At 38.7% G+C, this 26315-nt stretch overlaps 1 protein-coding gene across 1 annotated transcript in view; it reads left to right on the forward strand.

The window, feature by feature from the left end:
- Nucleotides 1-26315, forward strand: part of SPAG17 (sperm associated antigen 17) — a 133081-nt gene that overhangs the window by 38206 nt on the left and 68560 nt on the right. Inside the window, exons 4-15 of the mRNA XM_014550113.1 lie at nucleotides 2861-2992; nucleotides 11163-11349; nucleotides 12661-12855; nucleotides 14882-15063; nucleotides 18237-18398; nucleotides 19531-19606; nucleotides 20044-20156; nucleotides 21887-22024; nucleotides 22113-22226; nucleotides 22824-22974; nucleotides 24571-24798; nucleotides 24893-25111. Coding sequence (XP_014405599.1) covers nucleotides 2861-2992; nucleotides 11163-11349; nucleotides 12661-12855; nucleotides 14882-15063; nucleotides 18237-18398; nucleotides 19531-19606; nucleotides 20044-20156; nucleotides 21887-22024; nucleotides 22113-22226; nucleotides 22824-22974; nucleotides 24571-24798; nucleotides 24893-25111 — 1897 coding nt within the window. The remainder of the gene's footprint in view (nucleotides 1-2860; nucleotides 2993-11162; nucleotides 11350-12660; nucleotides 12856-14881; nucleotides 15064-18236; nucleotides 18399-19530; nucleotides 19607-20043; nucleotides 20157-21886; nucleotides 22025-22112; nucleotides 22227-22823; nucleotides 22975-24570; nucleotides 24799-24892; nucleotides 25112-26315) is intronic.

A 26315-nucleotide genomic window follows, 5' to 3' on the forward strand; every position in this document is an offset into this window, starting at 1 on the left:
CCTGGACAAGTGACCATTACAATGCTGGAGGTTGAAGGTTTGATTATTTCAATTAATACAAGTAAGACAAAGGAGGGGAAGCCTTTCTGAAATGTTATGTGAAAAGTGTATTTCCTCTTCAATTCTGTCTCTTCTGCAGTTCTTTTGTTTTCTTTCCTCAAAGACGTTTGCTTCAAATCAAAGGTCCTCTAAGGATTTGTTTTTCATCTAAGACTAAACTACTGGCTCCTAATTGGGTGGAATTGTGACTTATGGAGTGTGAGAAGAAAGAATTTTCAGTGGAAATTAATTTGCTTTTCTGCCTCTCCTGGGATGACCTAAATATCATAAACATTTTCAGTCTCAAGTTTTGAAATCAGCAGACTTTCACTTTCATTCATTAACCCAAGGATCCACATGTCATCCCTGTGCGGGAAGCCCAGAGAGAAAAGACGTGTGTGGGAATCACAGCTCCTCTGAGTATCCCTGGGGAGGACAACATGCTCAGAGTCTGCCGTTGCTGAAGGTGCCCAGGAGGTGCCTGCCTTCCTCCAGGAGTGTCAGGGCATGGAGTCTGCCCCCAAAGGGCTGCCCTGGGGCTGTCCCTGCCAGAGGGACCACCCATCCCTCCTCAGTGCTGCCTTGCACTGTCATTGCCCTTACTCCATGTCCCTGTGTCACGAGAACATGGTGCCCAGCTATTCCGGTGACACTCTTCATCACGAATCTCCCCATTTCACAGTAGGATATCACTGTTATTTTGATGCCATACCAGGTTTTTGTTTCAAACCCAGCTCTCGACAGACAGTTTTAGATGAACCAGAGAAAATTTGTATAGCCAGCAAAATACCTTTCTCTGGGGATGTTTTGTGCTTTGAGTACATTTAAACACAGTGAGGTAACATTCATGGACTCATAGAGACCTGGAGAGAGAAAGCAGCTCCAGAGACATCCCATCCATCACCATGACGCCAGGCAGGCTTCACCTACACCACCCCAGACATAGGTAAATATCCTGTTTTCACAGGTCATCAGGAAAAGAGACTCCACAGCGCTCCTGGGTAACCCATTCCAGTGCTGACTTCCCTTCAACGATGTTGTTATATTTGTATTACAGGGACATGTCCCCTACTCAACCGCTGTGAGCTTCAAAAACCCAAATTTGTATATTTTGAACCACATGTCACAAAGCAGCCTGATTGTCAGCACACTGTTTAGCTGGTATTGAAAATGCCATTTAAAACCATATATATCTACCCCTGGGCTTGCACCTAACTGGACAGCTCTAATTTTACAGTCAACGCCTGACCGTTCATTCCCTGAGGACTCTCTTCCTCTTGAACGTGGTCCTAATTAGATGGCGAGGTTCTGCAGGGGTGCCTTTGTCTTCCTGCTCCCAGGAATCTCAGCCATCGGGTCCCTTTCTCTAATTCGTGTTAGTAGGAGAACTGCTGTAAAAAGCAAAGAGCTATTTCACGGAGGTTGTTTGCCAGACCCTCGCAAGGCTTTCTGACACTTGGTTTGTTCCTTAGGTTTTTAGGAACTGCAATTCCAAGGAGTCCTTTCCCCGGCTTCCCCCCTCGGCGATGCAATGCAGGAAACCCCGGTATGCTCTCCAAGAGGTCCAGTTACATTTTGGCCTAAGATAATCCACAGAGCCTTTGCAGTTAGAAGCAAAATAGCCATCTCCCTTTCTTTCAGCTGTTTCCCTTGGCAAAGCGGAAAGTCCTAAGGCACCGGATTGGCCAGGAAAGCCCTGACCAAGAGCTGGTAGGAACCTCAGACAGGACGCAGCCCGATGAGTTGCAGTGCGCGCCGTCATTGTCTGGGACGGAGGGTCTGAAATTGACACCATATGCGCCCGGAGGAGTAATTGCTCCAAGGGGGGAGAAAAGCAACATGTCAGAACATTTTAGTAACACCTAATTCATCCTGGGGTTATAAATAAGTCTGATTTTTGCTTAAAAACAAAAGTCGAAAAAATACTTTGACTAGACTAACTTTTGTGACAGTGCTTCCGCTGAAGGTGAGCTTTATTAGGGAGACAACACAAGTAAAGAGAAACACGTAACAACTTTTTTATGGTTTATTTTATGTGATTTTATTTTTTTGCAGTAAATAAAGTGGTTATAGGGCTCCAAGGAAAAGGGCCCAGATGTTAGGGAGTTGTGTGACATTTAGGGGAAACAAGCTGTAAAATGTGGAGTCATAAAACAGGCTGTCAGTGCCACACATCTGGACAATACAGCTGTATGTTCCTAGTGCTGTCGTCACCCAAAGAAAACTCAATAACCTTATTTCACCCCAATTAGGCTGCATACCAACAGGATCAACATTAAATTGCAAGGGGGAAGGGAAGCAACATTCGCATGGCACCTCTGTCAGTCATCTTTTATCTTTCATTCCAATTTGGTCACTCAAAAATAAATGACTGCTCACGTAGCCATCCCCATTATTATAAAACCCTGTTTAATTTATAACATACTAATAAGTCAAAGTTTGACGGTTCAGACTGTTTGCTATGCCAGACAACAGACTTTCTGTAGCGTGAACCTGACCTACCTCGTACCCTGTTATGAGCCCTGCCTACCTTTCCTCTGCCCATTTTGGAGAGTTTGAGTCTAGCCCTATTGGGGGAAGCTCCCCCTGCCCTGTTGGGAAAAGAAATTAATTTTCAGACAACCCAATTTAGTTGGAGGATAAATGCCCCTCTCTATGGCATTGATGCATTTTTCCCCTAATTTTTTTGGCCAGCAATGAGGCACCTTTGCAGTAAGGCAAATATTACAACATCAAAATACCATTTCATCTTTTCATCACTGACAGCTTATGCCATAGGCTATGAAATGCCACCTTTTCTAATAATTGTGTTTCTTCACAGGTGTTAGTAGCAGCAAAACTCATTATGGGCAATGGAGAGAAACTAACCTTACCACTGATAGGGAAACTCTTGAAATTTCAACTTCTCCAGATTAAACTTAAGGACCAACAGCGACGGGAAAATGAAAAGAAGGTACTGTACCCTGGTGGGTTTTCTAAAGACAGCAAGCAGCGAGTGAAATGGGCCAGGTTTCCCCAGGGTCTGTATCTCTCTCTCTTTCTCTCTCTCTCTCTCTCTCTCTCTCTCTCTCTCTCTCTCCTTTCCATTAATATTCACCCGAGGATGTTTTCCCATTGATTTTTAGAGAGAGTTGAAGGGACAGAGAGAGAGAAATTTCATTGTTGGTTGCCTCCCGCCTGTGCCCTGACTAGGGCAAGGATCGACCTTGCAACTGAGATTTCATTGTTGGTTGCCTCCTGCCTATGCCCTGACTAGGGCAAGGATCGACCTTGCAACTGAGATACGTGCCCTTGACTAGAACCAAACCCTGGACCCTTCAGTCTATGGGCTGATGCTCTGTCCACTGAGCAAAACCAGCTAGGGCCACGTGTCCTCTCTTCACAAGCCGACCATTGTCACCTAGCACATTTAGCTGTTTATCTCAGCTTCTTAGAGAAAAGGCTACACAAGGCTTTATCGGAGAAATTATATTTCCTCAAAGGCAAACCCATTAAAAATAAGTTCCCTTATGTAGAAATATGACAGTATCCAGGGCCTGTGCCTGAAGTCATTTGTATGGCAGTCTATTTATATCTAGTGACAAAGAGGGGGACCAAAAAGAGACAGAGAGTCAGGAGAAGTAAATATAAAAAACTGAAAAACCAGAGAAATCAGGGTCCTATCTAAAATTTACCACATGATACTCAACAGGAGTATCTATTAAATAATCGGCTACATCTGTACCTTCATAATAATCTGAATATTTCAGCAGCAATCCATCACTTCTGTTTCCATATTATACGTCTGATTATTTCTTCACATGTAGACTTTTCATTTAATTAGCCTTTGGAAGTCAATTTGTGTGTTTTCCAAAGATTCATCTTTTCATCTGAAAAATATTTTAAAATACTTTTAGTAAAGTGATGCCAGGTTCAAATCCATTTGCTATTATCATTACTCAAAATAAGAGATGTTTTTCTTATTTTTTAAATCATGCTGAAATATTTTGGGAAGATCAGATGCTCCTGTATGTACATATATAACATGTGCCTGTGTGTATGTTTGAAATGGATTTACATATTCGTTGTCCTTTTATGTCCCTAAAAGGAAGAGGTAAAATCAATTCCTGTAAGAAGACAAAGTGACCATGTGCCAATAATACCTTCTTCACCTTGGCAAGACCCTCAAATCCAGGTCTCCTACTTGAATTGGTCTCTTGACAGGATAATTGTAGAACAAAATAATAATGCCGCCGTATATTTGTAATGTTGGGCTTTATGTTTTTCAAAGAGATTTCTCATATAGCATCTTATTAACATGGCACATATTGTCCTCAGGAAATTTCTACTCATATGAGCACAGGCGATGGTCTAGTTTTCCACCTATTGAAGCATTTTCCATCACGTACAGGAGACTTATACCTTAAATACTCAGAGACGTTGGGACTTGGCAGAAGAAAAATTGGAAAATTTGAAACTATAGAAACATCTTTTCTTGCCTTTTTAAATTCCAGTGTCACATGGGAATCTGAATTAGAAAAAATAGACTGTGAGTCCTGGAACATTCCTGCACCTTCTGTTTGCTTTGTGCTTTTTCATAGCACCTACAAATAGATCTAACAGGCTAAAGAATGTCAGTGTACTTACTTGTTTGCCACCTATTTTAAGCTAGTAATTGTTTTTAATAGGAATAGATTTTAGACTTAAGTTAACAGGTTTGAAGTAACAATAAATGGAATATCCTGAAATGTTCAAGAAATGGAATATCAAGAAATGTTTTTAAAGCTAGCCAGGAGCAATGATATAAAAATATTTCTGAACTGTTATTTTGCTCAGCATTTCTTTGAAACGTGAACTATAATAATATAGTTATAAAATTCTGAAGATATGGAGATAATCTTTATTTGTTGAAAAGTCAAGAGTCCTAAGGAATTTGGGGCTTGAATTTTAGATTTATTTACATATTATATATAAGTAATAGATGCTTAAGAGAACTCTGAGCAATTAAGAGCCAACAATTACACAATCTGATTTGATGTCTTCATTAGATCCGGTTCCCAAAATACCAGCCCCAAATCCTCGTGTTGCAACCATATGAGTAAGTGATGAAACCTGATTGGAATGGAATACTTTCCTTTACTCTTGGTAAAGGCAAGATTAAGGGTTTTTTTTGAGGGATGATATAATCTACGTTCATTTCAGCAATACTGCCCAACAGGTCAGTCGGGACAATTGAGGTTAATGTTTGTCAGCCAGGGAATTTGGCAGAAAGCAAAATAAATATAAAGTATGTAAAACTGACACCATGCTGTGGATTAGCAGTTGAAAAACAGAAAAGAGGGCTTTACCCAATTTTCTTCTCTTTCCTAAACCCAGGGTAAGATTCTGAAATTCCTACAGAGGAGTGTATGTCTCTTCAGGTTTTTAACTTCAATGTGAAATCTATGTAGATGTTTTCTTTCAAATGCTAATTATATTGCTTACATCTGTACATTTTCTGAAAAATTTTTAAATGAAGGTTTAAAATATCTCCAGAACAATAATTATAGAAAATATTAGGGGAAAGCTGTGGACAAAATTTAATAAAATTCAGATCCTGTTCTTTTCCCTGAAAGAAACAAATATAATGTATCACTATATATTTGATCCTGTTTTATTAAATCTTTTCTTAAAAGTAAATGGTAAATAATATAGTTTCAATTGCCAGGTACAGTAAAAACTAATTTTTTAGATTCCACTAATTTTAATAATTTATAACACTTTAGTCTGGGCTCTGCTTAACATCTCATTGGCTTTGACCATGAAGGAAGTTTGCTGGCTAATGAGTAGTATAAAAAAATAATAGAAGAGAAGATAGTTCTTAGAAGTAGAAGAACAGTTTTGAAGCCTTTAGCACATGAATTTCTGGGAGGCAATCCTTGCCTCTAACTGCAAATAAGTTGAATATATTTGAAAACTTTATCTATTTAGAAATAAACTTATTGATTACTTCTCTATGAATACCATGAAGGAAAAATATATACTGTATTTCTTTAAATATATTTTAGCATTTCAGAACTTCTGAATATGACTCTTTTACAATTAATCTCAAACTATATTTTATTGTATCTTAAAATGTGAATAAGTATGTTTTGCTTAGAAATAAATTTTCCCATCACATCATTATCTCAGCATTTATTCTGCATTTTTAGTTCTTATCAATCTGTTGTTAATTAACACACATTTATTGAAACAAATATTTAGAAAACATTGTAGTGGGAATATATATATTTTCATAATGTTCTTTATAATTTTAAAATAAATTACTTGGTTTCCATTCTGAAACCTGTTTTCATTTAGCCATTATCTGAATATGATAGCATCATTAACAATTTTACTTCTTTTTAATTCTAACTTTTCTGTTATATATTAATTATAAACATTTATTTAAAGCTAAAATACTTCATTGTGATTCAAACTATATTAAGAATTTAACCAACAGAAAATATTTAATCATCAAAAAATACATGAAAAATGGCTATAATACAAAAAATTAACAATTTAATTAGTCAAACTAAATCTAGTTTTCTGTGCTTTGGAGTTGAGTCAAGTTCAGAATATTTGAATAGAGTTTTGGAAAAAAAGCAAATATATTCTAATTGTGCTTTTAATTTGTGTATTCAAATAACCAGTCCATATTTTCTTGGATATTTTTAGCATCTTTTTATATAAAAGCAGAACAGTTCTTTCTGGCTTATATACTTAGTACAAGTTGCCTTATTTCCCGATGTACTAGGATGAAGAGAAAAAATATATATACATGAAAGAACTATGGAGAGAGAGTATTGGTAAACTTTTCTTAAGACAACTCAAGAATAAAAGCATGTGAATTTGATAAGATGTGACGATAAAGCCTCAGACAGCCCGAGCCTGCTCATAACAGCGACAGAGAAATGGGTCACTTTCACACACATTTTCCAGCTTGCTCCAGCTGAAACCCTGAAGCACTGGAAACCAGCCAATGTAATGCCATTGTGTGTGTGTGTGTGTGTGTGTGTGTGTGTGTGTGTGTGTGTGTTTGCTTTAAAAGAAAGACCATAGGGACATACCAGGAAATTATAGGCTGGTTAGTTTTGATTTAGTTGTGGTTAAAATATTCAGAAACTATTTCAAGAAATCAAACAGAGGAAGAGCAGGAACTTGGTTTAGAGGGACCCTGCGGATTTAGGGAAGGCATAACTTGCCTCACTGGCTCGGTGGAATTCTTTAAGGCTGGTTATTGAAATGGGGATACTACCATCAAAACTGGGATCTAAAAAGCTGCAAAATCCAACAATTCATGACAAATGACTCACTGGCTGGCAATTCTGTAAAATAAAAGTGCTTTGCAAATTGGGATCCTTTAATTAATAAAAAACGTTTTATAGACTTCATGAAAAATGTGCAGAAACACATATTTAAAATTGAGCAGTATTTTAAAATACAAATAGCTACAATTACAGCAGCTAATAATAATTAGCTACCATTATTGACTGTTCGGCACTATCCTAAGCTCTTCACACAAGCTATTTAATTTAATTTCTTAAATGACTTTATGAAGTACAGAGTAGTATTCCCAGTTTGCAGATGGGGAAACTGAGGGTGTGAAAAGTTAGGTAACTTTCCCAAGGCTGAATAGCTGCTCAGAGGTGGAGCTGGAATTCAAATCCAAAACTGTCAAACTCGAAAGACCATGCTCTTACCACTCTACATACCCCTCCCCAGTGTGTCTCGATATTAATGCAGAGTGGTTGTCTTGGCTCAAAACCAGTAGAGTGCCTGCCAGAGATATTTCCCTGTGACAGCAAAGGCTCTATTCAGTGATCTGCCAACAGCCAGCTGGTCGCACTAATTGCATGCATACAGCATCCCAAGGTTAAATGCAGAGACAGGTCATGGAAAGTAACTAAGCTCAGCAAAGATAAAGACCACTGAGCTAACTGACCACCAATTCCAAGGGAATCCTGACTTCATTTCCAGTCATGTCCCCACCCAGAAATGACCTAGTCTCTGGGAATCTCTTAGAACTATACTTCCTGAATTATTCTAAACATTCTTGCCCCTTCTCTCTACCCTTCTGGATATTGAGGTAAAACAGTGATGTTCAACTGGTGTGCCACAAGAATGTTTAAAACATGCAATACCTAACTGCTTAGTCAGGGGCACTGACCTCTTTTCCCTTAGATTGTCACATAAAATAATGACAACAGCCAACATGACAATAGCTGTCTGGTGTGAATGAATCAAAATAATTTTTTGGTCAGATTGGGAAAAAATGTATTTTTTTGGTGTGCCACAGAATTTTGGTAATTATTTTATGTGTGCCATGAGATGAAAAAGGTTGAAAATTGCTGAGAGATAATAACATTGGCTGATCTTGTTGCTAAAGCTCTGAATCTCATAGAGTCCTACAGGAGACAGACATTAGACATCAGACCCACCACCTCACCACCACTACTGCAGGCTCCTAACTCAGTCCCATCCATTATATTTTCTGTTTGTCAGGAAAGTGAGGAGGAGAGCAGAGGGCAAAGAATAAATATGAAATAGAGAAACAGAAAAACAAAATGTTCATAATGCCATAACCAATCAACAACTTGGTATAGTCTTTTGTCCTTTCTGTGGATTAGTTTCTTTATATAGCTGCAATCATTGTAAAAAGAAATTATTCAGCTTTTTAAAAATTAATATATTTTTTACTCTTTACCATTCATATGTATTAATTTACTGATTGTATAATATTCTATGGACTACCATAATTTTCTTAGTCATTCCTCTATTGTTGAGCATTTCAATTATTTCCATATTTTTTCAAAAAAACAGTGTTTTGATGAACAACTTTATAGTATAGAATTCTTGATTTTTTAAAATAATTTCCTTAGAATAGGTTTATAGAAATTGATTAATTGAGCCCCTAAATGTCCCCATAACCTTGTGTATCCAAAACAGGTTCTAGATCCATTTAGACCCTGTTCTCCATTTTTTTAAAAAAAATAGTCCTCTGGTCAAATGAACTTGGAAATCACTGTGTTAAGTTTTGGAGATTTCATAGCACATTAGCTTATTACAAATGGGCAGTTTCAGGAAAATAAGTCTGTTTAGTCTGTCTTTCAAACTTATTTGAACCATACATTTCTTTCAGCCCATCTCTTGTCCTCTCACCTGTGACTAGCAGAATAGATTGTTTATGAAGTAGAGTGATATCTTGACAGAGAATCAGAGTAGCATTCAGGACACAGAGCCAGTTTCTCATAAGCCACATAATGATGGAATGGCTTAGTCACATAACCTCCGTGAGTATGGTCTTTACCTACGTCCTTAATAATATTTGGTGGGAATCTTATGATAGAACATATAAGACACACACACACAAAATTATATACAAATATGAAGAAGCACTATTCACCAAAATAATAAGATGAAGTTGAGTGATGTACCAATAGTTCCACTGACTTTTACCTTCCATTCATTGTGAGGAATAACAGAACAAATACATCAAAGAGTCATTTAGAATAAAATACAACCTAAAATATTTGAAGTATCAAATAACTACGCTGCCATGTTTCAGACAGGGAGAATTTATATTTTTCTCTTTAAAAAGTGAGACTAACAAGATTAAGAATTTTTAAATAGGTGTCACTTGATACTCAACTGAGTACATCAAATGTTCATACTATTTTTGGTTGTTGCTAAGACAAGAACTCACCATCTGCTATGTAGCTTAACTGGTTAAGAAATCCCTGTGCCTATCCAAGGCCTTCTCACAGTAGGAGGCACCCAGATGCTTTTTGTACACGTCGCATTTTAAATAAAATGTACTTTGTAATGAACTTGAGTCTCCCTTCATATGCTGAGGAACATGTGTTCCCTAAACATGGTGGAAAGAGGGTCCTTTTAGATACACCCTCCGATATTTTTGTCTTGAACTGGCAAGAGTTTGCCTCTGAGTTCAAGTTGTGAGCAGATCACCGTAGAATAAATAGGAGTATGCATGCTATGTTAGCCAGCAGTGAAGAGGGTCAAAGAAGAAGGGTAAACAAATAGTAGCATATGATTTAGGAGGGGCCAGTTTTCTGAATACTCTGCTATTTAGGCTCACTTTGCCCTAACCTGCCCCTAAATTGCAAAGCATAAGCTCATATGTCCTGGAGGGGCTTATTCAGAATGAGAGAGAGCTGAGGAAAAGGAGAGGAGATGGGAGGTGACCTTTGTGTGCTAGGAGCTTGGTAATAAAAGGATGCTTTACCTTTGGGCCAAAGTAGAATTCTAGAGGTTAACAGTCAATCGTTGTCCAGATCCCGAGGGTCAAGGGGACTGTCCTGGTTCAGTTCTCAAGTATGGGGGGCGAGAGGAGTAAGGAACACAAGTAGGAAGACCGCCACTGGAGTCAGCCCTGGGGGAGAAAAAGGGACTGGGTAGGGCAAAGAACATGCTCCGAAACCTCCCAAGGGCTTCTCTGCCTGGACTTGGCTCCTGGGAAGACAAGCTGCCTCCCTTTGCTTCTGTTTCTACCATACAGTGTCTGCACCGGGCCTTCTCACAGCAGAACGATCCAGATGCTACCATGCAGTGCAAATATAACTGCTCTACCTGGGAAATTCTTTACAGAGTGAAATCCTGCCAACTGAAGATGCATCATTGTTAATGGAAAACACAGAACACTGAATTGTATAGAGAAAACAGTAACAATTATATAAAAATGATGCATAAACATAATTTAAAGAATGCATTAAATATCATCTTCTACTCATTTTCTCTGGATGATGGAATTATGATGATTTTTGTAAATTCTGTATATCTTTCCCAAATTTTCAGGAATGATATTTTTTATAATTTAAAAAAGTTATTTAAAGAAGTGAATCAACATTTATAGATATTTTAAAAATACTTTTGTGAAGGAGGGGGGTAAATATTGATACAGTCTCCTAGCACCCACCCCTCTGCTCCTCGTGCATAGATGTGCCTCATCACCACTTAGGCTCAGCCAGATCTCCACCATCCTGGCCTGAAGATTGAATAGATGAGTAGACAGTGATTAACTGAAATAAACTGAGTCCACCTGACAGTAGAAAAACCATTGCTTGCTCATTGTATGATTTGGAAGAAAAAATGTTCTCTCTTTTCAGGCCACAGAAGACAGATTTAAGGTAGAAAAGGATGAAGGGAAAGCGAAAACTCCCAAGGAAAAGAAGGCCGCAGATGCCAAAGCTGCCAAAGGAAAGGGGAAGGACCAGCCTGAGGCGAGCACAATAGTGAAAAAGACCACCCAGTTAAAACGGAGGGGAGAGGAAGATGGGATCAAAGTTTACATCGGTCAGTAAGCTGCTCCTCATGTTGGTTGCCTTTCACTTCTTGCCTTATCACCTACTGAGAGCAATTCCCCAGCCTTTTCACTGTTTATAAAACCATAAATCACATACTACCCATCACCCCCTCGTAGAAAAATAGTTCTATTTGCAATTTATTTATGTTTTCAGCAAATATTTATTTAGCACCTGTCTTGCTATGGGCACATTTACATAATACACATAAAGGACGAAATAATGAGCGAGCTGTTGTGGCACTGGGGAGTTTAATATCTTGTTGGGAACGTTTTTTAAAAGGCAGACATAATTATAAAGCAAAGTAAAAAGTGGTTATTGTCATGAGTGAAATACAGTGGTAAAAAAATTAGACCAGTTAATGTGGGACTCAGAGCTTCCTGGCCTCAATTTCTCCAACTATCAGTGTGTCTTAGAGAAACTTGAAGTTCCTTCCTTTTTAGATTGTTGGTATAGAAATGATTTCAATTAGATAGCTATGAGCAATTCATTGCCACCTTCCCATGAGTCCAATGGAGCTACCTGTTGTTATTTGCATAGGATGTAAATGAGATGGCAGGCCTTCCCATCCCTCACCCCATGTCTATCTCTGCTCGAAATGCATTAACTAGGCTTAGAAGCACTGACATGGATTCCATGGGCAATATCAATGCTGATTTGTTTAGTGATAGAATAAAAATCATTACCTGAGAATTAAAAGTGTGTGCACCTATTGCACTATTTTAAAATTGATCTTAGTGGGATATTGTGGGATATAATGTTTTCAGTTACCATCCACTCTCAATAGCTGCTGCCTAACCCACACTCAGCATTCACACCTATTGACATAAATACCCGGAATACTTTGGTAGGGGGCATGTCCATATTCAATATTTCCCTCTCCTGTAAACACCTCTCCTTATAAAATACCACAAAGCTGCAGCTACTCGTAATTCAGGAGTAAATCCAGATGTTGCTCAAAAGAGATTAGAAACAAAAAAAAATCACAGCCTAAACTTTGTTTTTTTTTTAAACAAAATCCTAAGCACACATTTTCCATGACCACAGGCCCTGTGTATTTGTCCTCCTATTACACCTATGTCTCATTTGCAAAAGTGATTTAATATTTTGTAAAATGGCTTCAGCCTTCTTACTGGAAGGGCAGTAATGAGAACCAGTTAGGACTGCATTCCAGCCAGCTGGACTGATTTTGGCAAGCCAGGGGATTGTAAACGCATACATAATGTACACAGCCATGGAACTGGCTGAGTGCAACCTGTTCTTTTAAAGTGACACCTCCTTTTCTTTCTGGTATTGTGGACAGATGACGAGCCAGATGATGGTGCCCAACATTACATTATAGTTGTGGGCTTCAACAATCCTCAGCTATTAGCGATCATGACTGAACTCGGCGTTCCCATAAGCAGCGTGATAAAAATATCTTCGGAGAATTACGAACCTCTGCAGGCACACCTGGCAGCAGTTAGCCAGCAGCAGGAAGTTGTTCTTCAGCCAGAAGGTATGCAGCCTGCTACACAACTTACTGGGTCCTTCAATATTCCCCGCTGTCCTTAAAGTACAAATGCACGTTTCTGTCCAAAACATAGTCATACCATACATACGTTCTGAAATCCTTTCAAGACTTGGATTCAATGTTTATTCTGCTTGCACTAGCCAGGTGTTGTAAATTTTGCAAATTAAAATCATCTTCTGTGTTTATATCGCTACACAGCCACAGAGAACATAGATGGCAGGTCAAAAGACTTGGTTATCCAACTACATTTCTCTGGCACATTTGATCTATAACTTTTACCTAGAGCATGGGGTGGGTAGATCTGCTGTAGAGAATCCATTCTTCCAGAAGCCACAGTCACCAAGTGGCCCAAGGGAGATCATGGCCTTGGATGCTTGCTGTGCTTTGCCCCTGACTTATTGTGATTATGCAGAAGGGGCACCTTATCTTCCAGGCGTTAAAGTAGTGAGTTATGGGATGAAGCCCTCACCACACTACCATTCAGTCATTGGAGCCTGGAGCTCTTCATCTAAGGCAGTGGTTCTCAACCTTCTGGCCCTTTAAATACAGTTCCTCATATTGTGACCCAACCATAAAATTATTCTCGTTGCTACTTAACAACTGTAATGTTGCTACTGTTATGAATTGTAATGTAAATATCTGATATGCAGGATGGTCTTAGGCAACCCCTGTGGAAGGGTCATTCGACCGCCAAAGGGATCGCGACCCACAGGTTGAGAACCACTGACTAAGGGCTTTGTGCCTGACCACCTCTGTGGGAAGGAACAAAATGCTGCTGCATCCATTAGACGATAGAACTGGGATTTGGTATATAAGCCCATGTGACCCAGAAGTCCAAGCTCATTCTGCCATCTACTGTTACTTTATTGTTATTTATTAATAAAACCATTTGCATGGTGTTTTGTAACTTATGCAGCTACATCCCCTTTTCTATAACACTGCATTTTTAAAATTCCTGTTCCAAGTAAGAAATTGCTGCCACTGATGATGATAATAGCTATCATTTATTTGATACATGCAATGATTCATATAGTTTTCAGAAATGTGCTTCATTTCCATTTTCCCAATAAGGACTCTTTGCCTAGAGGCAGCTATTAAGTAAGAGTAGAGATTCAAACCTAGATACTTCTATTTCAAAGATATTTGTAACATTAAATAATTCATTATTGGAGCCAGTGGTGGTGGTGGTGGTGGTGTGTGTGTATGTGTGTGTGTGTGTGTGTGTGTGTGTGTGTAGGGGTGTGTGTGTGTATGTGTGTGTGTGTGTAGGGGGGGTGTGTGGTGTATGTGTTGTGTGTAGGGGGGAGGGGAGGAATGCTGCATAAACTTCATAGTCTCTCTATACAAATTATTTAATTTATAAAAATAAATAATAGAAAAATAGTCTTTAAGTAGACTAATGAGATATTGGTAGTAGAGCCTATTTTAGCTATAGATATAATAAACATTTTAAATTTTCAAGTGTAACTATGTGGAAAACTATCATTATTTTATAGTCAGAGCACAAATGCCCAGAGAAGCCAGTATTTATGTTAATATGACCAAGAGTTAAGTGAGGCATAAATTGGTGAGCCAGTTTGTTTTTAGCCATTTGGGAAAGAAGAACCAAATTATTTGCATTTGTAACTAGTTATGCAGCAAATAAACACTAACTTGGTCAGAAAGTCGTTGAGCAGTAAAACTGCTCCTATACAAATGCAATGTGAAGTGATAAAAATATTGAACATATTAGCTCCAAAATATGTAACCGTATCATAATCTTTCAGGGCCTCAACTGTAAGATGAATGGGATAGGACAAGCTCATATTTAACACCAATTTCAGAAGTAAAATCCTCTGATTTCATAATCATATAGTCCAGGTCCAAAGTCTTCTCAAAATTGCATTTCTTTTTTTGCATTTTCTGGAACTGTATAAGACATCTTGCATTGCATATGACGTGCCATGTCCACTTATAGCGGGAAGAAATTCAACACTCTCATTTTGTAGTATAAACATGTTGCTATTATTAGCTATAGAAGCTGAAAAATTGAAGAAAGAGAATACCATAAAAGAACTTGACATTTTCTGGAAGTACTTGGAACCGATCCTGAATAATGAGAAGCCTGAAACAAATCTCTTTGATGTTGCTCGATTTAAATACACAGTCAAGGCGGATGACTTTCCTTCCGACTGGTCAGACAGCCAGATGATGGTGAGTACCCGCAATAAATAGAGTGAATGCTGTGCACATGGACACTGTAGTTCCATTTACCCATTCCTTCCTTCCACAGATATTTACTGATCATAGACTATAGGTAAGGTTTGGTCCTTTATCTTCAAGACAATGAGAGCATTGAATGCCCAGTAATGGTTATAGACTGAATCTATAGCTTTCAGTGTATGAATTAGTGACAAAGAATAAGAGGTAGATGAAGAGCCTTGGCCGAGTAAGCTCAGTTGGTTAGAGCACTGTCTCAATACACCAAGATGGGGGGCTCAATCCTGCAGGGTGATGTATTTCAGCTGAACTGAAAGCACATTCTTGGGAGGGACCACATGAAGTGAGTGCTCTGAAGGGAGCTGGGCAAAGCAGGGTGGGGGCGGTAGATGAGTGTCTGTGGTCAGGGACTTGGATAGCTGCCAAGAAAAAACAACAACACCAAAAAACCTGAGGAGAGTGGGATCACAGCCTAGAACAGTTTCTGAGCCAAAGGGTAGGTGTCCATGGCCATGGGTTGGAGCATGAACTTTTCTCATTAGGAGGGTCCCTGATTCTTTTTTCTTGAGATGGGTGTGCACTTGGTGAATGAAGTAAGTGATAACACTGAGGAGGGAGGCCCAGATTTGAACCTCCAAGGATGGACAGGACTTGAATAAGTAGCAATGGTAGATCAATTTGAGTTATAAAGACTGCCAACAAAAGGCATTAGCTGTCACTGTGTAGAAACAGAACACTTAGGTCTGATAACTTGCTAATAATAAGAATATATATTTGCTTTGTCCTAGACTTGGAAAATGAAGCTGAATGTAGAAAAGCTGTAGCTGAAGACAGAGCTTGTTCTAGGCAAAATTGGTTATGCCAAAGTTATGGGTTCAATCTTTGATCAGGGCACATACAAGAATCAACCAATGAATGCAGAAATAAGTGGGACAACAAATTGATCTCTCTCTCTTTCTCTCTCTTTCTCCCTGCCTCTCTTGGAAAACTAATTTAATTTTTTTAAAAAAACACAGCTACTTCTAGTAGAAGTAGACTAGATACATGGTATAGATACATGGTGTCACACTCTCAGCTATGTCTTTAAGTTGCTAATGGCCTCATATCCAAGGCAGGAGTCAGACAAAGAGCCTTCTTCCTCTGTGGAGGAAGGAAAGCATTAGTACCTTTGGCTGCAAACAGGCAGGCTGTATTTCTGCTCAACCAAGGTAATGAAAGCTTTACATCAAATAAATGCCCATCAAGAAGTGCTAACTTGCTCGTGTAAGACATCTGTAACATCTCAAGTTAAGACCTTGGTTGCTGAAATAATTTTCTGGCTTTTAACATATGATTTGCTGTTTGATTTAAAAATAAATTAACTAGTTAGACTAAGAGGTCACTGGGCAGAACTTTTACTATATTTCTTTAAAATACAAACAAACAAAAACATTTTTTGATGCCAGGCTTTGGGTAAATACCAGGTTGAAGCTTAACTGAAGAATGCACAGAATGAGAGTAGACACGTGAAGACCAGGCTGACAGGTGTGCTGTGAAGATGGGCCGAGCTAGACACTGCCCTGACTCCTGCCAGACTGTGGTCACAGGCCCCACAAGAAGCTATCTCACCCTACCTTACCTCTTTAGCTCAGACATAGGATGAGCCTATCGAATCCTCCCTTGCTTTCAAGCAGACAGACCTAGTGATAGCAGTGCCTTTCTACTTCTGGAAATGAAAGCCCAGGTGATAGAAGCATCTGATTTATAACTGACCTGCCAGATCATAAAATTTGTGGGTATTAGAGGAGCGGTGGTCTATCAGGATTTCTTAGTTTTTTTTCCCCTTAAGGTAGCACAGGTGAAAGAAAAGGGGAGGCAGGGAGGAAAGGAAGAAATATTGACTGCACACACGGCAGTGTACTTGCACGGATGATGTCAAAGCTGAGCAATGCTTCCTATGTGCCTCTTGCATAGCCCAGCAAGAAACCATGCGCAGCTTATCTTGGGCTGAGGAAGTAGAAATTACCTATCTGATGTGCTGTTTTAGGAACTGAGGTACCGAGAAAATAAGCCACACTGCTGAAACGAATGAATAGGGTGCTTTTCACTCAGTTCAAGCATTAATTCGGCTCTTAACAATATTAGGTAGCCATAAGGCCCTCCAAAAGGAAGTGAACAAGAACAGTTCAACAAAGGAAGACTCAGGTGCCATGGGTGGGATTCAGTGGTTGGGGAAGTGCTTTCCTATAAAAAGTGATAGGTTTGACGATGAGATATCACCTCACACCTGTCAGAATGGCTGTCAGAAATCAACAAATAAGTGCTGGAGAAGGTGTAGAGAAAAGGGAACGCTTATGAACTGTTGGTGGGAATGCAGATTGGTGCAGCCACTGTGGAAAACAGTGTGGAAGGTCCTCCAAAAATTAAAAATGGAACTGCTTTACGGCCCAGCAATTGCACTTCTGGGCATATATCTGAAGAAAACCAAAACACTAATTTGAAAGAATGTATGCACCCTTGTGTTCATTGCAGCATTATTCACAACAGCCAAGATCTGGAAACAGCTCAAGTGCCCATCAATAGATGAGTGTTACATTTACATAATGAAATGCTACTCAGCCATAAAAAAAGAATGAAATCTTACCATTTGCAACAGCGTGAATAGACCTAGAGGGCATTATGTTAAGTGATGTAAGTCAGTAAGAGAAAGACAAATACCATATGATTTCACTTATATGTGGAAACTAAAGAACAATATAAATAAATAAATAAATAAACCAAACAGAAACAGACTCATAGATACAGAGAACAGACTGATGATTACCAGAGGGGTGGGGCCTGAGGTCAGGGTGGAAAAGGTGAAGGGGTTGAGAAATGTAAATTGGTAGTCACAAAACAATCATGGGATATGCTGCATAGGGAATGTAGTCAACAGTATTGTATAACTATGTACAGTGTCAGGTGGGTACTGGAAATATGGGGGAGAACACTTTATAAAGTATATGATTGTCTAACCACTATACTATACACCTGAAACTAGTACAAAATAATATTGAATGTAAACTGTAATTGAAAAAGAAAAAAACATTTTTAAGTTAGGTTTAGCTGTTAAGGTAGATACACACCATACATCTGATTCCAACAATATGAAATGAGTAACTGATTTTCACCAATTCTGTCGCCTATAGCTGGAATTGGGCACGATCATTTTTGAGAGCATTGCCTGTTTGATGTACGACACTCTGGACTGGAAAAGGCAGCATCAGCACTATTTGGAGAGCATGCAGCTGATTAAGGTCCCACACGTGGTTAGTGAGAAACCTATCTTAGAAGCCACGCTAACTTCTGAGGTAGGCACGTGCTCAAATGTCTTTTCATGAATGGAATGATTAACTGAACAACTTAATTTTCACTTTTATAAAACATATGAAGAAAACATCATATAAATACTTGTAGCAAGGTCATACTGCCTGTTGGGATTTAATAGGTGAGGATAGGAACAAGGGAAGACCCCTCAGGGACAGTCTGAAAGGGTACCTATGTGGTGGGGGCTTTACAAGCTCTCCAGCTCCCTGCCACATGCAGAGGTGCCCCACCATTCCCAGCCCATTGTGCAGTAAGTGGTCTGGAACAAGGAGAGCTGGCAGTCAGTTAATGATGATATCTGCTTAGCACCTATAATGTGCTAATGCTGTGCGGGGTCTGACAGTGCAACAATGAGCAAGACTCCTCCCCTGTCCTCCTGTGGAGGTTAACTTTTAAAGAGGACAGCAGTCAAGTCAAGAGCAGTTTCAGCACAGTCAGCTCAGAAGGAGAAGCCATAAAACATGGCACCTACCCTGGTCTGGAGGAGTAGGAAAGAGGGAGGAGGCAGGAAAACCTTACCAGGCGGGTCAGTGAGGTGGTGAAGGCTGAGTAGAAGTTGCCTAAGGCAAAGCCAGATGAGGGAAAGGGACAGACTGGCCTTCTCAAGAAAGGGGCAGAGATGTATGAAGAGATGGAGGTCAAAGAAAAGAATTATTATGGCACAAACCAGGACCACGGTGTAGGTCAGTGCCCTCAGGCCATATGGGCACAGTGGCGAACAATAGCATGAACTAAAGCTGGATAGGAGCCAGGATGCCCATTGGTGCTGGGTTAAAGAGTCTAAGTCTCCTCCTAAAGGTGATGGGGACCATGGAAGGATTCTGAGAGGGAGAATGGCATGATTCGGAGTCACCCAGGGAGGAAAAGCTTTTTGACTCTCAATGCCCCTTCTCACCATCACATTCCTGGCTAGTGAGCTCTGTTAGGAAAAATGGGAAAGTGTCTGTACCCACTAACTTCTTCCTTTTGTTTGAGCCTAATATCAGCAAATGATTTTGTGGTGGGAACATAATCATACAATCTCAGATCCTGTCAGATCCCATCAGACCCGCATTTGACGAAAGCATCTCCCAGCTGGACATCTCAGTTGTTTCTTTATAATTCTTCTTCTTTTAGGCTCCACAACCTGTTGCCCCAACCCCTGGGAAGAAGAAAGCACAAAATGAAGAATTACAAGCTCTACCATCAGCACGTATGAGACCTGTTGTTGGAGGCTCTAGGCCAGCGGTTCTCAACCTGTGGGTCGCAACCCCTTTGGGGGTCGAACGACCCTTTCACAGGGGTCGCCTAAGACCATTGGAAAACACATATATAATTACATACTGTTTTTGTGATTAATCAATATGCTTTAATTATGTTCAATTTGTAACAATGAAATTGAGGGTCACCACAACATGAGGAACTGTATTAAAGGGTCGCGGCATTAGGAAGGTTGAGAACCACTGCTCTAGGCCATGAGCTGGGGCTTTGGAATAGTCACTGTCCACTGTACTGCTTCTAGTTATCCCTTCCCCTGCAGATCCTCTGCCTGATAGTGCAGGGTCATAGTCTGAATCGGTGGATGAGATTTTGCTGGAAGACCTGGAGAGTGCAACTTGATTGAGCAATAACATTTTGTCTATTTTACAGTGGCTTCTGTCATCACAACGGAAGTAGACATGAGATATTACAATGATTTGCTGAATCCAATTCCGGAAGAATTCATTTCTGTGCCCCTGATACTGCACTGTATGCTGGAACAGGTAGGTGAATAATCAACCTGTTCAGTCATTGCCTCTCTCCTTGCTTCCATTTTTTAAAAATGATTTTAAAATTACATACATAATACCTGAATGCATTTTCCTATACAAAGATTAGAACATTTTAGATAAAACTAAAGTTTGCTTTGATCTTCAATCCCCTTTCTTTTGCTATGCTCTGGAATTGTTTCTATAACATTCCTTCAAGTTTAGTAAACCTGTCCTTAAAACTATATCTTTTGTCATTTTAATGAAAGAGAAAAAGGAGTTGGATAGGTGGATAAGGTGTTTAATGGTCTTTAGCTATCTTTAATATTTCTTTTATACTTGTAGATTTAATCAGAGTTTTCTATTTCCGAGGCCAACTTCAGACATTCATATTTTTTTTTAGAAATATGTCAATCTTATTTGTGTTTTGCATATCATACAAAGTTCTTTATTCACTTATATGCATTTTTAAATTTCCTTCATATCTGGTTATATTCCTTTTCTATCACTAATCTTATGTATTTGTGCCCTCTCTTTTATTGATCATGGATGTCAATGATATATCTATTTGTATTTGTCTTTTCAAAGAACTGGCATTTGGTTTCATTGATCAACTCCTTTTTACTTTTTTTTTTCACTTATCGTAATTATGTCCTTCTGCTTTCTTTGGGTTTATTTTGTATTTCATTTTAATTGAAAGCTTATTCTATTTATTTTTACTCTCCTTTACTTCACACAAGTCTACACGTTTCCATCTGAGTATTTCTTTGGCTACATCCTGATGTTTTCAATTCTAAAGATTTTTCTTTTTTTTTTGACACTATTTGTTATGGTTAGTAAACATGATATGCATGTTTAAAATATTTTTTAATTATCTGGACTTTTTGAGTGATTTGGTGTACATGGTCACTGGTGAATTTTTAATATGTATTTGAGAAGAGTTTTTTATTAACTCATTTGATCCTTCAAACAACCCTATGAAACAGGAACTATTTTTATTTCTTACTTTACAGATAAGAAAACTGAGGCATGAAAAGGTTAAGTAACTTGTCCAAATAGTAAGTGGAAGAAACTGCTTACTACTTAAAACCAGTCCATCTGAGTGGAAAAGTAGGCATGCAATCTTTTAAGACCTCACTTTCTCCTTATGCAGGAGACTCTTGCCCTTTACTGACCTCACCATCCACCTGTAACTTTTCTATCTTAAAGAAAAAATGAGGACTTGACCTGAACCCCAGTTCTTCCAAGTCAGTAGCCTTGGGCCTGAGCCAGTCACCTAACTTCAGTCCCCCCTGGCTTCTTTCTCTGTAATGGAAAATAATATCTAGTCCAACCAGAGCATTATTGTGAGGCTTAAATGAGATAATGTACATGAAGGTGGACCACATAGTGCTAGGCATTTGGTTGGCACTCAATAAATATTTATTAAATCTGAAGGCACTCAATAAATATTTATTACTCTTTTGCTTTAAGAGAAAGAGTAAGTCATGAAAAAAATTATACTGTTATTTTGATTTCTATCATAGAAAATTTTCTTGTTTACCATTTGTATTTTGTTATCTATTCTAATACATATATTAAAGTTATATTTTTTTTTAGTCAGTGGTAATTATACTGCCATTTTGTCTAAGCACTGTATTTTATTTGTGGAAACTGCCTGGTTTTTACTAAGAGCAATAGAAATACATGAATATCATAAAGAGCTGACCATTAAACCAATTCCTCCCAATTCTTTATCATAACAGGTTGTGGCAACGGAAAAAGACCTCATCCCACCCAGTCTGGTGGAGCTGCCGCCCAGAGCCGATGGGCTGGATCACAGAATCGCAGCTCACATTGTATCCATCCTGCCCTCTCTCTGCCTCACCGAGAGTGAGAAAAAGGTCAGATGGCCTAAGAGAGCCAAGTGCTTACATGCTTTGAAAAAGTATAAATGCTCTCTTTAAATCAGTATTATTTCCATTTGAATAGAATCTCCATAAGATATTTTTTCCTCAAGAAGAAAGTGAAAGCAAAGCAGTGCCCAGAGGCCCTTTGCTGCTGAATTACCACGATGTGCACGCCCACAAGAAGTATGCACTGAAGGTACTAATAACCCACCTACCCTGAAGATGACTGCCTCAGGAAAGCCTGTTTGTAATTACTCAGTTAAAGAAATCTTAATCTGATAGCCTTGCCAATACCAATTACACATAATACACAAAATAAATACCTGTTTGCAAAGTGAGCGCTCAGAAAACGGAAATGGATAAGGGAGAAATTATGTCAGCAAAGAAAGTTTGCCTAATTATAGTGGTCCCATTAATCATCACATTGATTATGGCTACACCAAATTTGCATTAAAACTTTATAGTTATTTGCTTTAAATATCTGCTAATATGAAAAACTAGTAGAGGCCAGAAAAGACTCTCAGAAGGGAGAGAGGAGTACATATGAGACTTTGGCAGTTTGTCACTGTGAATGAAGAATCTGTCATTTCTATGTACCAGGAACCTCTGGCAAAGTGAGAACTAGCTTTTGTGACCCTCAGCAAAATACCAATAGTTTGTCTTCCCCAGTTACCAGTGATTTCCCCTGTTCCCAAATAATGAGAGGGAAGGTATTATGTTTTGCCTTCTCCATATGCATGAGTCACTTGGCAGCTGCTTTAATGTCTTCTGTTGTGCTGCTCTTTTTCATCAGGACCAAAAGAATTTTGACCCAATTCAAATTGAGCAAGAGATGCAGTCCAAGTTGCCACTCTGGGAATTTCTTGAGTTCCCTCTGCCCCCACCATGGAATAGCACAAAACGTCTAGCTACAATCCATGAGCTCATGCACTTTTGTACAAATGGTGAGTATACTGCTCTATCTTAGCTTAAACTTATTCACTTATGGTCTTGTGTGCCTCTTTAGATTACACCCTAAAGTATTTTGATTGTTGAAAGACCTTTCAGAGGCTGAGGGTGGGTATTTTGATTGACTACAATTTTCTTATCCTGAATAATGTTGTTAGCAATACTATGATAGCTACAATGCTTAACCTTCTTCAATTTGCTGCACTGGGTTTTGGCTCTACTGTGTTTCCATAACAAGAATAGTCTATTTTTTATTTTCTCTTTCTCCCCACCCCCTATGTCATATCTCCTCGTTGACATCATTGGAGATGATGTGGGAATCCCTATTGTAGTTAGAAAGACAGATGGAGGAGAGAGCCTCCTGTCAGTGTGGTGCTGAGGGTGTGTTGATCCACTGAACCTCCTCTCCCAACAGGAAGGGCCATTTTATGCTCTTAAAGAATGGTGGGAAAGAGGGGTCATTAAGAATTTCTGAAATCTGCCCTGGCTGGTATGACTCAGTTGGTTGTGCATCAAAAGTTTGTCGGTTCGAGTCCCGGTTATGGGCTCAATCTCCTGTAGGTGGCATGCAAGAAGCAGCAGATCCATGTTTCTCTCACTCCTCCCCTCCTCTCTCTCTCTAAAAAAAAAAAAAAATCAATTTTAAACAATTTTAAAGACTATCTAAAATCAGCTTCTCATTGCAGAGTTCGCTGGAATTTTATGTTATAGACAATCATTCTCTAAAACAAATTCTATTTCCACCTGAGGCTGTATAAAGATACATTCCTACTTATAAGAAGGAATAAGAAATTACATAAACATCTTTTTTTTTACAATAAAGCATGGGCAGATTTTCCTTCTCATTTCTTTTCTAACTCTAAGCAAATTATTAAATATTTTTATATTGATTTATATGATTAGTTGTTAATACCTACCTCTCACCCCTCTACCTTGGACTTCTAAAATGCAAGAACCAAATTTTTTCTTTGAGTCTCAAGCCCCTATCAGAAAGCCTAATGCATAGAAAATAAAAATGAATGAGTGAGTGAGTGAGTGAGTGGATAGATGCACTTAGTGTAAAAGAGTAAATATGCAAATGAATAGATCCCATTGAAAGCTGGTAACTTTTAAAGTGCGGTTATGGAATGTATAGCACCAGTTAAAGTGGGTGGAAAGAGGCCTTTTCTAGTCCTCATGAAGAGGAAATTCTACTGAATATAATAGCATATGTTAGACACAAGTGAGTAATTTTTTTGTTTAAAATTACAATAACAGAGGGTGCTTTTGCTTTAAAAGAATCAGTTTTAAGCATATTCTACCAATGTGGTACCCTGGAAAGTCCATGTGAATTAATCTGGACACCTAATATTTATTAAGCTATGAAGTAATTGGGGAGCATTATCTTGGTAAATTATATCTTGATTATGTAGCTTTCTTATTATTAGGTGCCTTTGATGTTTGTTGTAGAATTGCGGAGCCCATATTAGTTGAATCAACACCCATATGGTGTGACTCCCTTGTAATTCTGGTGGACGCCCCTCCCCCTGCCGCTGGTTGCCCCCCTGTACTGTAAGAGCATTCCTAGCAGCACAGATCCTGCTTTCTTACAGAACCCTTGAGCTGGAATGAAGTAGAAAGAGCCTTCAAAGTGTTTACTTTTGAAAGCCTGAAACTCTCTGAGGTTGATGAAGAAGGGATACTAATGCCTTCTAGGAAAATATATGGGATAGATTCTGAAATTTTCAACATACCATGGGACAACCCTGCCAGATTTGCTAAACAAATAAGGCAACAGTATATTGCAAAAATGAACACCCAAGAGGCCAAACTCGAAACAGGTAATTGCATGGAGGGAACAAAAGACATTCTTGCATTTTGTGGTTATTGATTTTTCTAGTGTGGTAGCTCATGAATCTTCTTTACACTGATTAGATATTGAACCCAAAGACAACATTATATTTATGGATGAGAATTGGTCAACATATGTTCAAGATAGTGAGATCAATAATGAACCTTCAAATCCTAGTCAACCTGATGCTGACAATATGAAGCATTCTGACCCAAATAATGAGAAACCCTTAGAGCCTGATAATAGAGAGTCATCAGAAAAGGAGGCCAGCTTAGAGATTCAGCAACAACCTGAACCTTTGGGTAAGTGAACGTGTGCGTGTGTGTGTGTGTGTACAGACCTATTAAGAATGTATACACCAAAAGAGTGATTCAAGATGCATTATTTTAATTGCCATCCATTTCAATTGAAAAACTTTTTTGTGTAATTAAACTTTGTTAATGAGTGTTACTAGTCAATAAATCCTTTTTATTTCAACCCTTGTTTTTAAAATTTCCTAAAGCCTCTTAGTCCACTCTTACGTTAGTAAAAATTGCTTATTTTTTACTTAAAAATATAATTATGAATAATATTATTGTAACTTAAACATAATCAAAACTTTTATCACTAGTATTTCAGAGTTAGTATACTTATGTGAAAAATTACTTTAAAATTACTTGCGATAACATAATGAACCGCCCAGTACAGAGCTTTATACAAAATCAATACTCAATGAACATTGATCCCTTTCCTCTCCTCCTTATAGCTCATGTAATTCCTCTCATTCTAGAATAGAGCATCATCTATATTGCCATATTTGGATGTATAGAAGTAGAAAAATATTAAGCTAAATTGTTATTGAGCTATCATACATATAGCTGTCAGATTAATTACTTCAAATACAGCTGAGTTACTTTCCTGTTTATAACATTCAGTGGCTCCCTACTATTTGCAAAATAGAACCCAACTCCTTGGCCTGCTTTACATGCTTTAACAATAGTACTAAATTACTTTCCCAAAACCCCCTCCACTTTTTACCATTTGCTCACTCATCTCATGCTCTCGTCAAACAGAATTAGGCCCTATTGCCTCTATACAACCTGCTCTTTTTAGTCCCTGTGCCTTTTCCCCACAATTTGCTCCACCTCGGGTACTCTTTTTTATGATGATTAGGTTTCACTAGCACCTCCATGAGACTTTGTTAGATGTGTCCATCTGGAAATGCCTCCTTAGCATTTCCATGGTAACAGTTAGTCTACACTTCCTTTATTGCATTAGTTGTCATTTCCTGCTACTTATTACAGTAATGCATATGCCTATATTCAAGCCTCTATAACACTGTAGCTTCTTAAATGCCATAAGTATGTTTATCTTAAAAATATTAACCATATACCGCCCTGGCCAGCTGGCTCAGTTGGTTGGAGCATCCCATACACCAAAAGATTGTGGGTTCAATCCCTGGTTTGAGGTACGTACCATAGGCAACCAACTGATGTTTCTCTTTCTCTTTCTCTCTCTCTCTCTCTC

This window comes from Myotis brandtii, unplaced genomic scaffold, assembly GCF_000412655.1.
Source record: "Myotis brandtii unplaced genomic scaffold, ASM41265v1 scaffold582, whole genome shotgun sequence".
NCBI classification, from domain to species: Eukaryota; Metazoa; Chordata; class Mammalia; order Chiroptera; family Vespertilionidae; genus Myotis; species Myotis brandtii.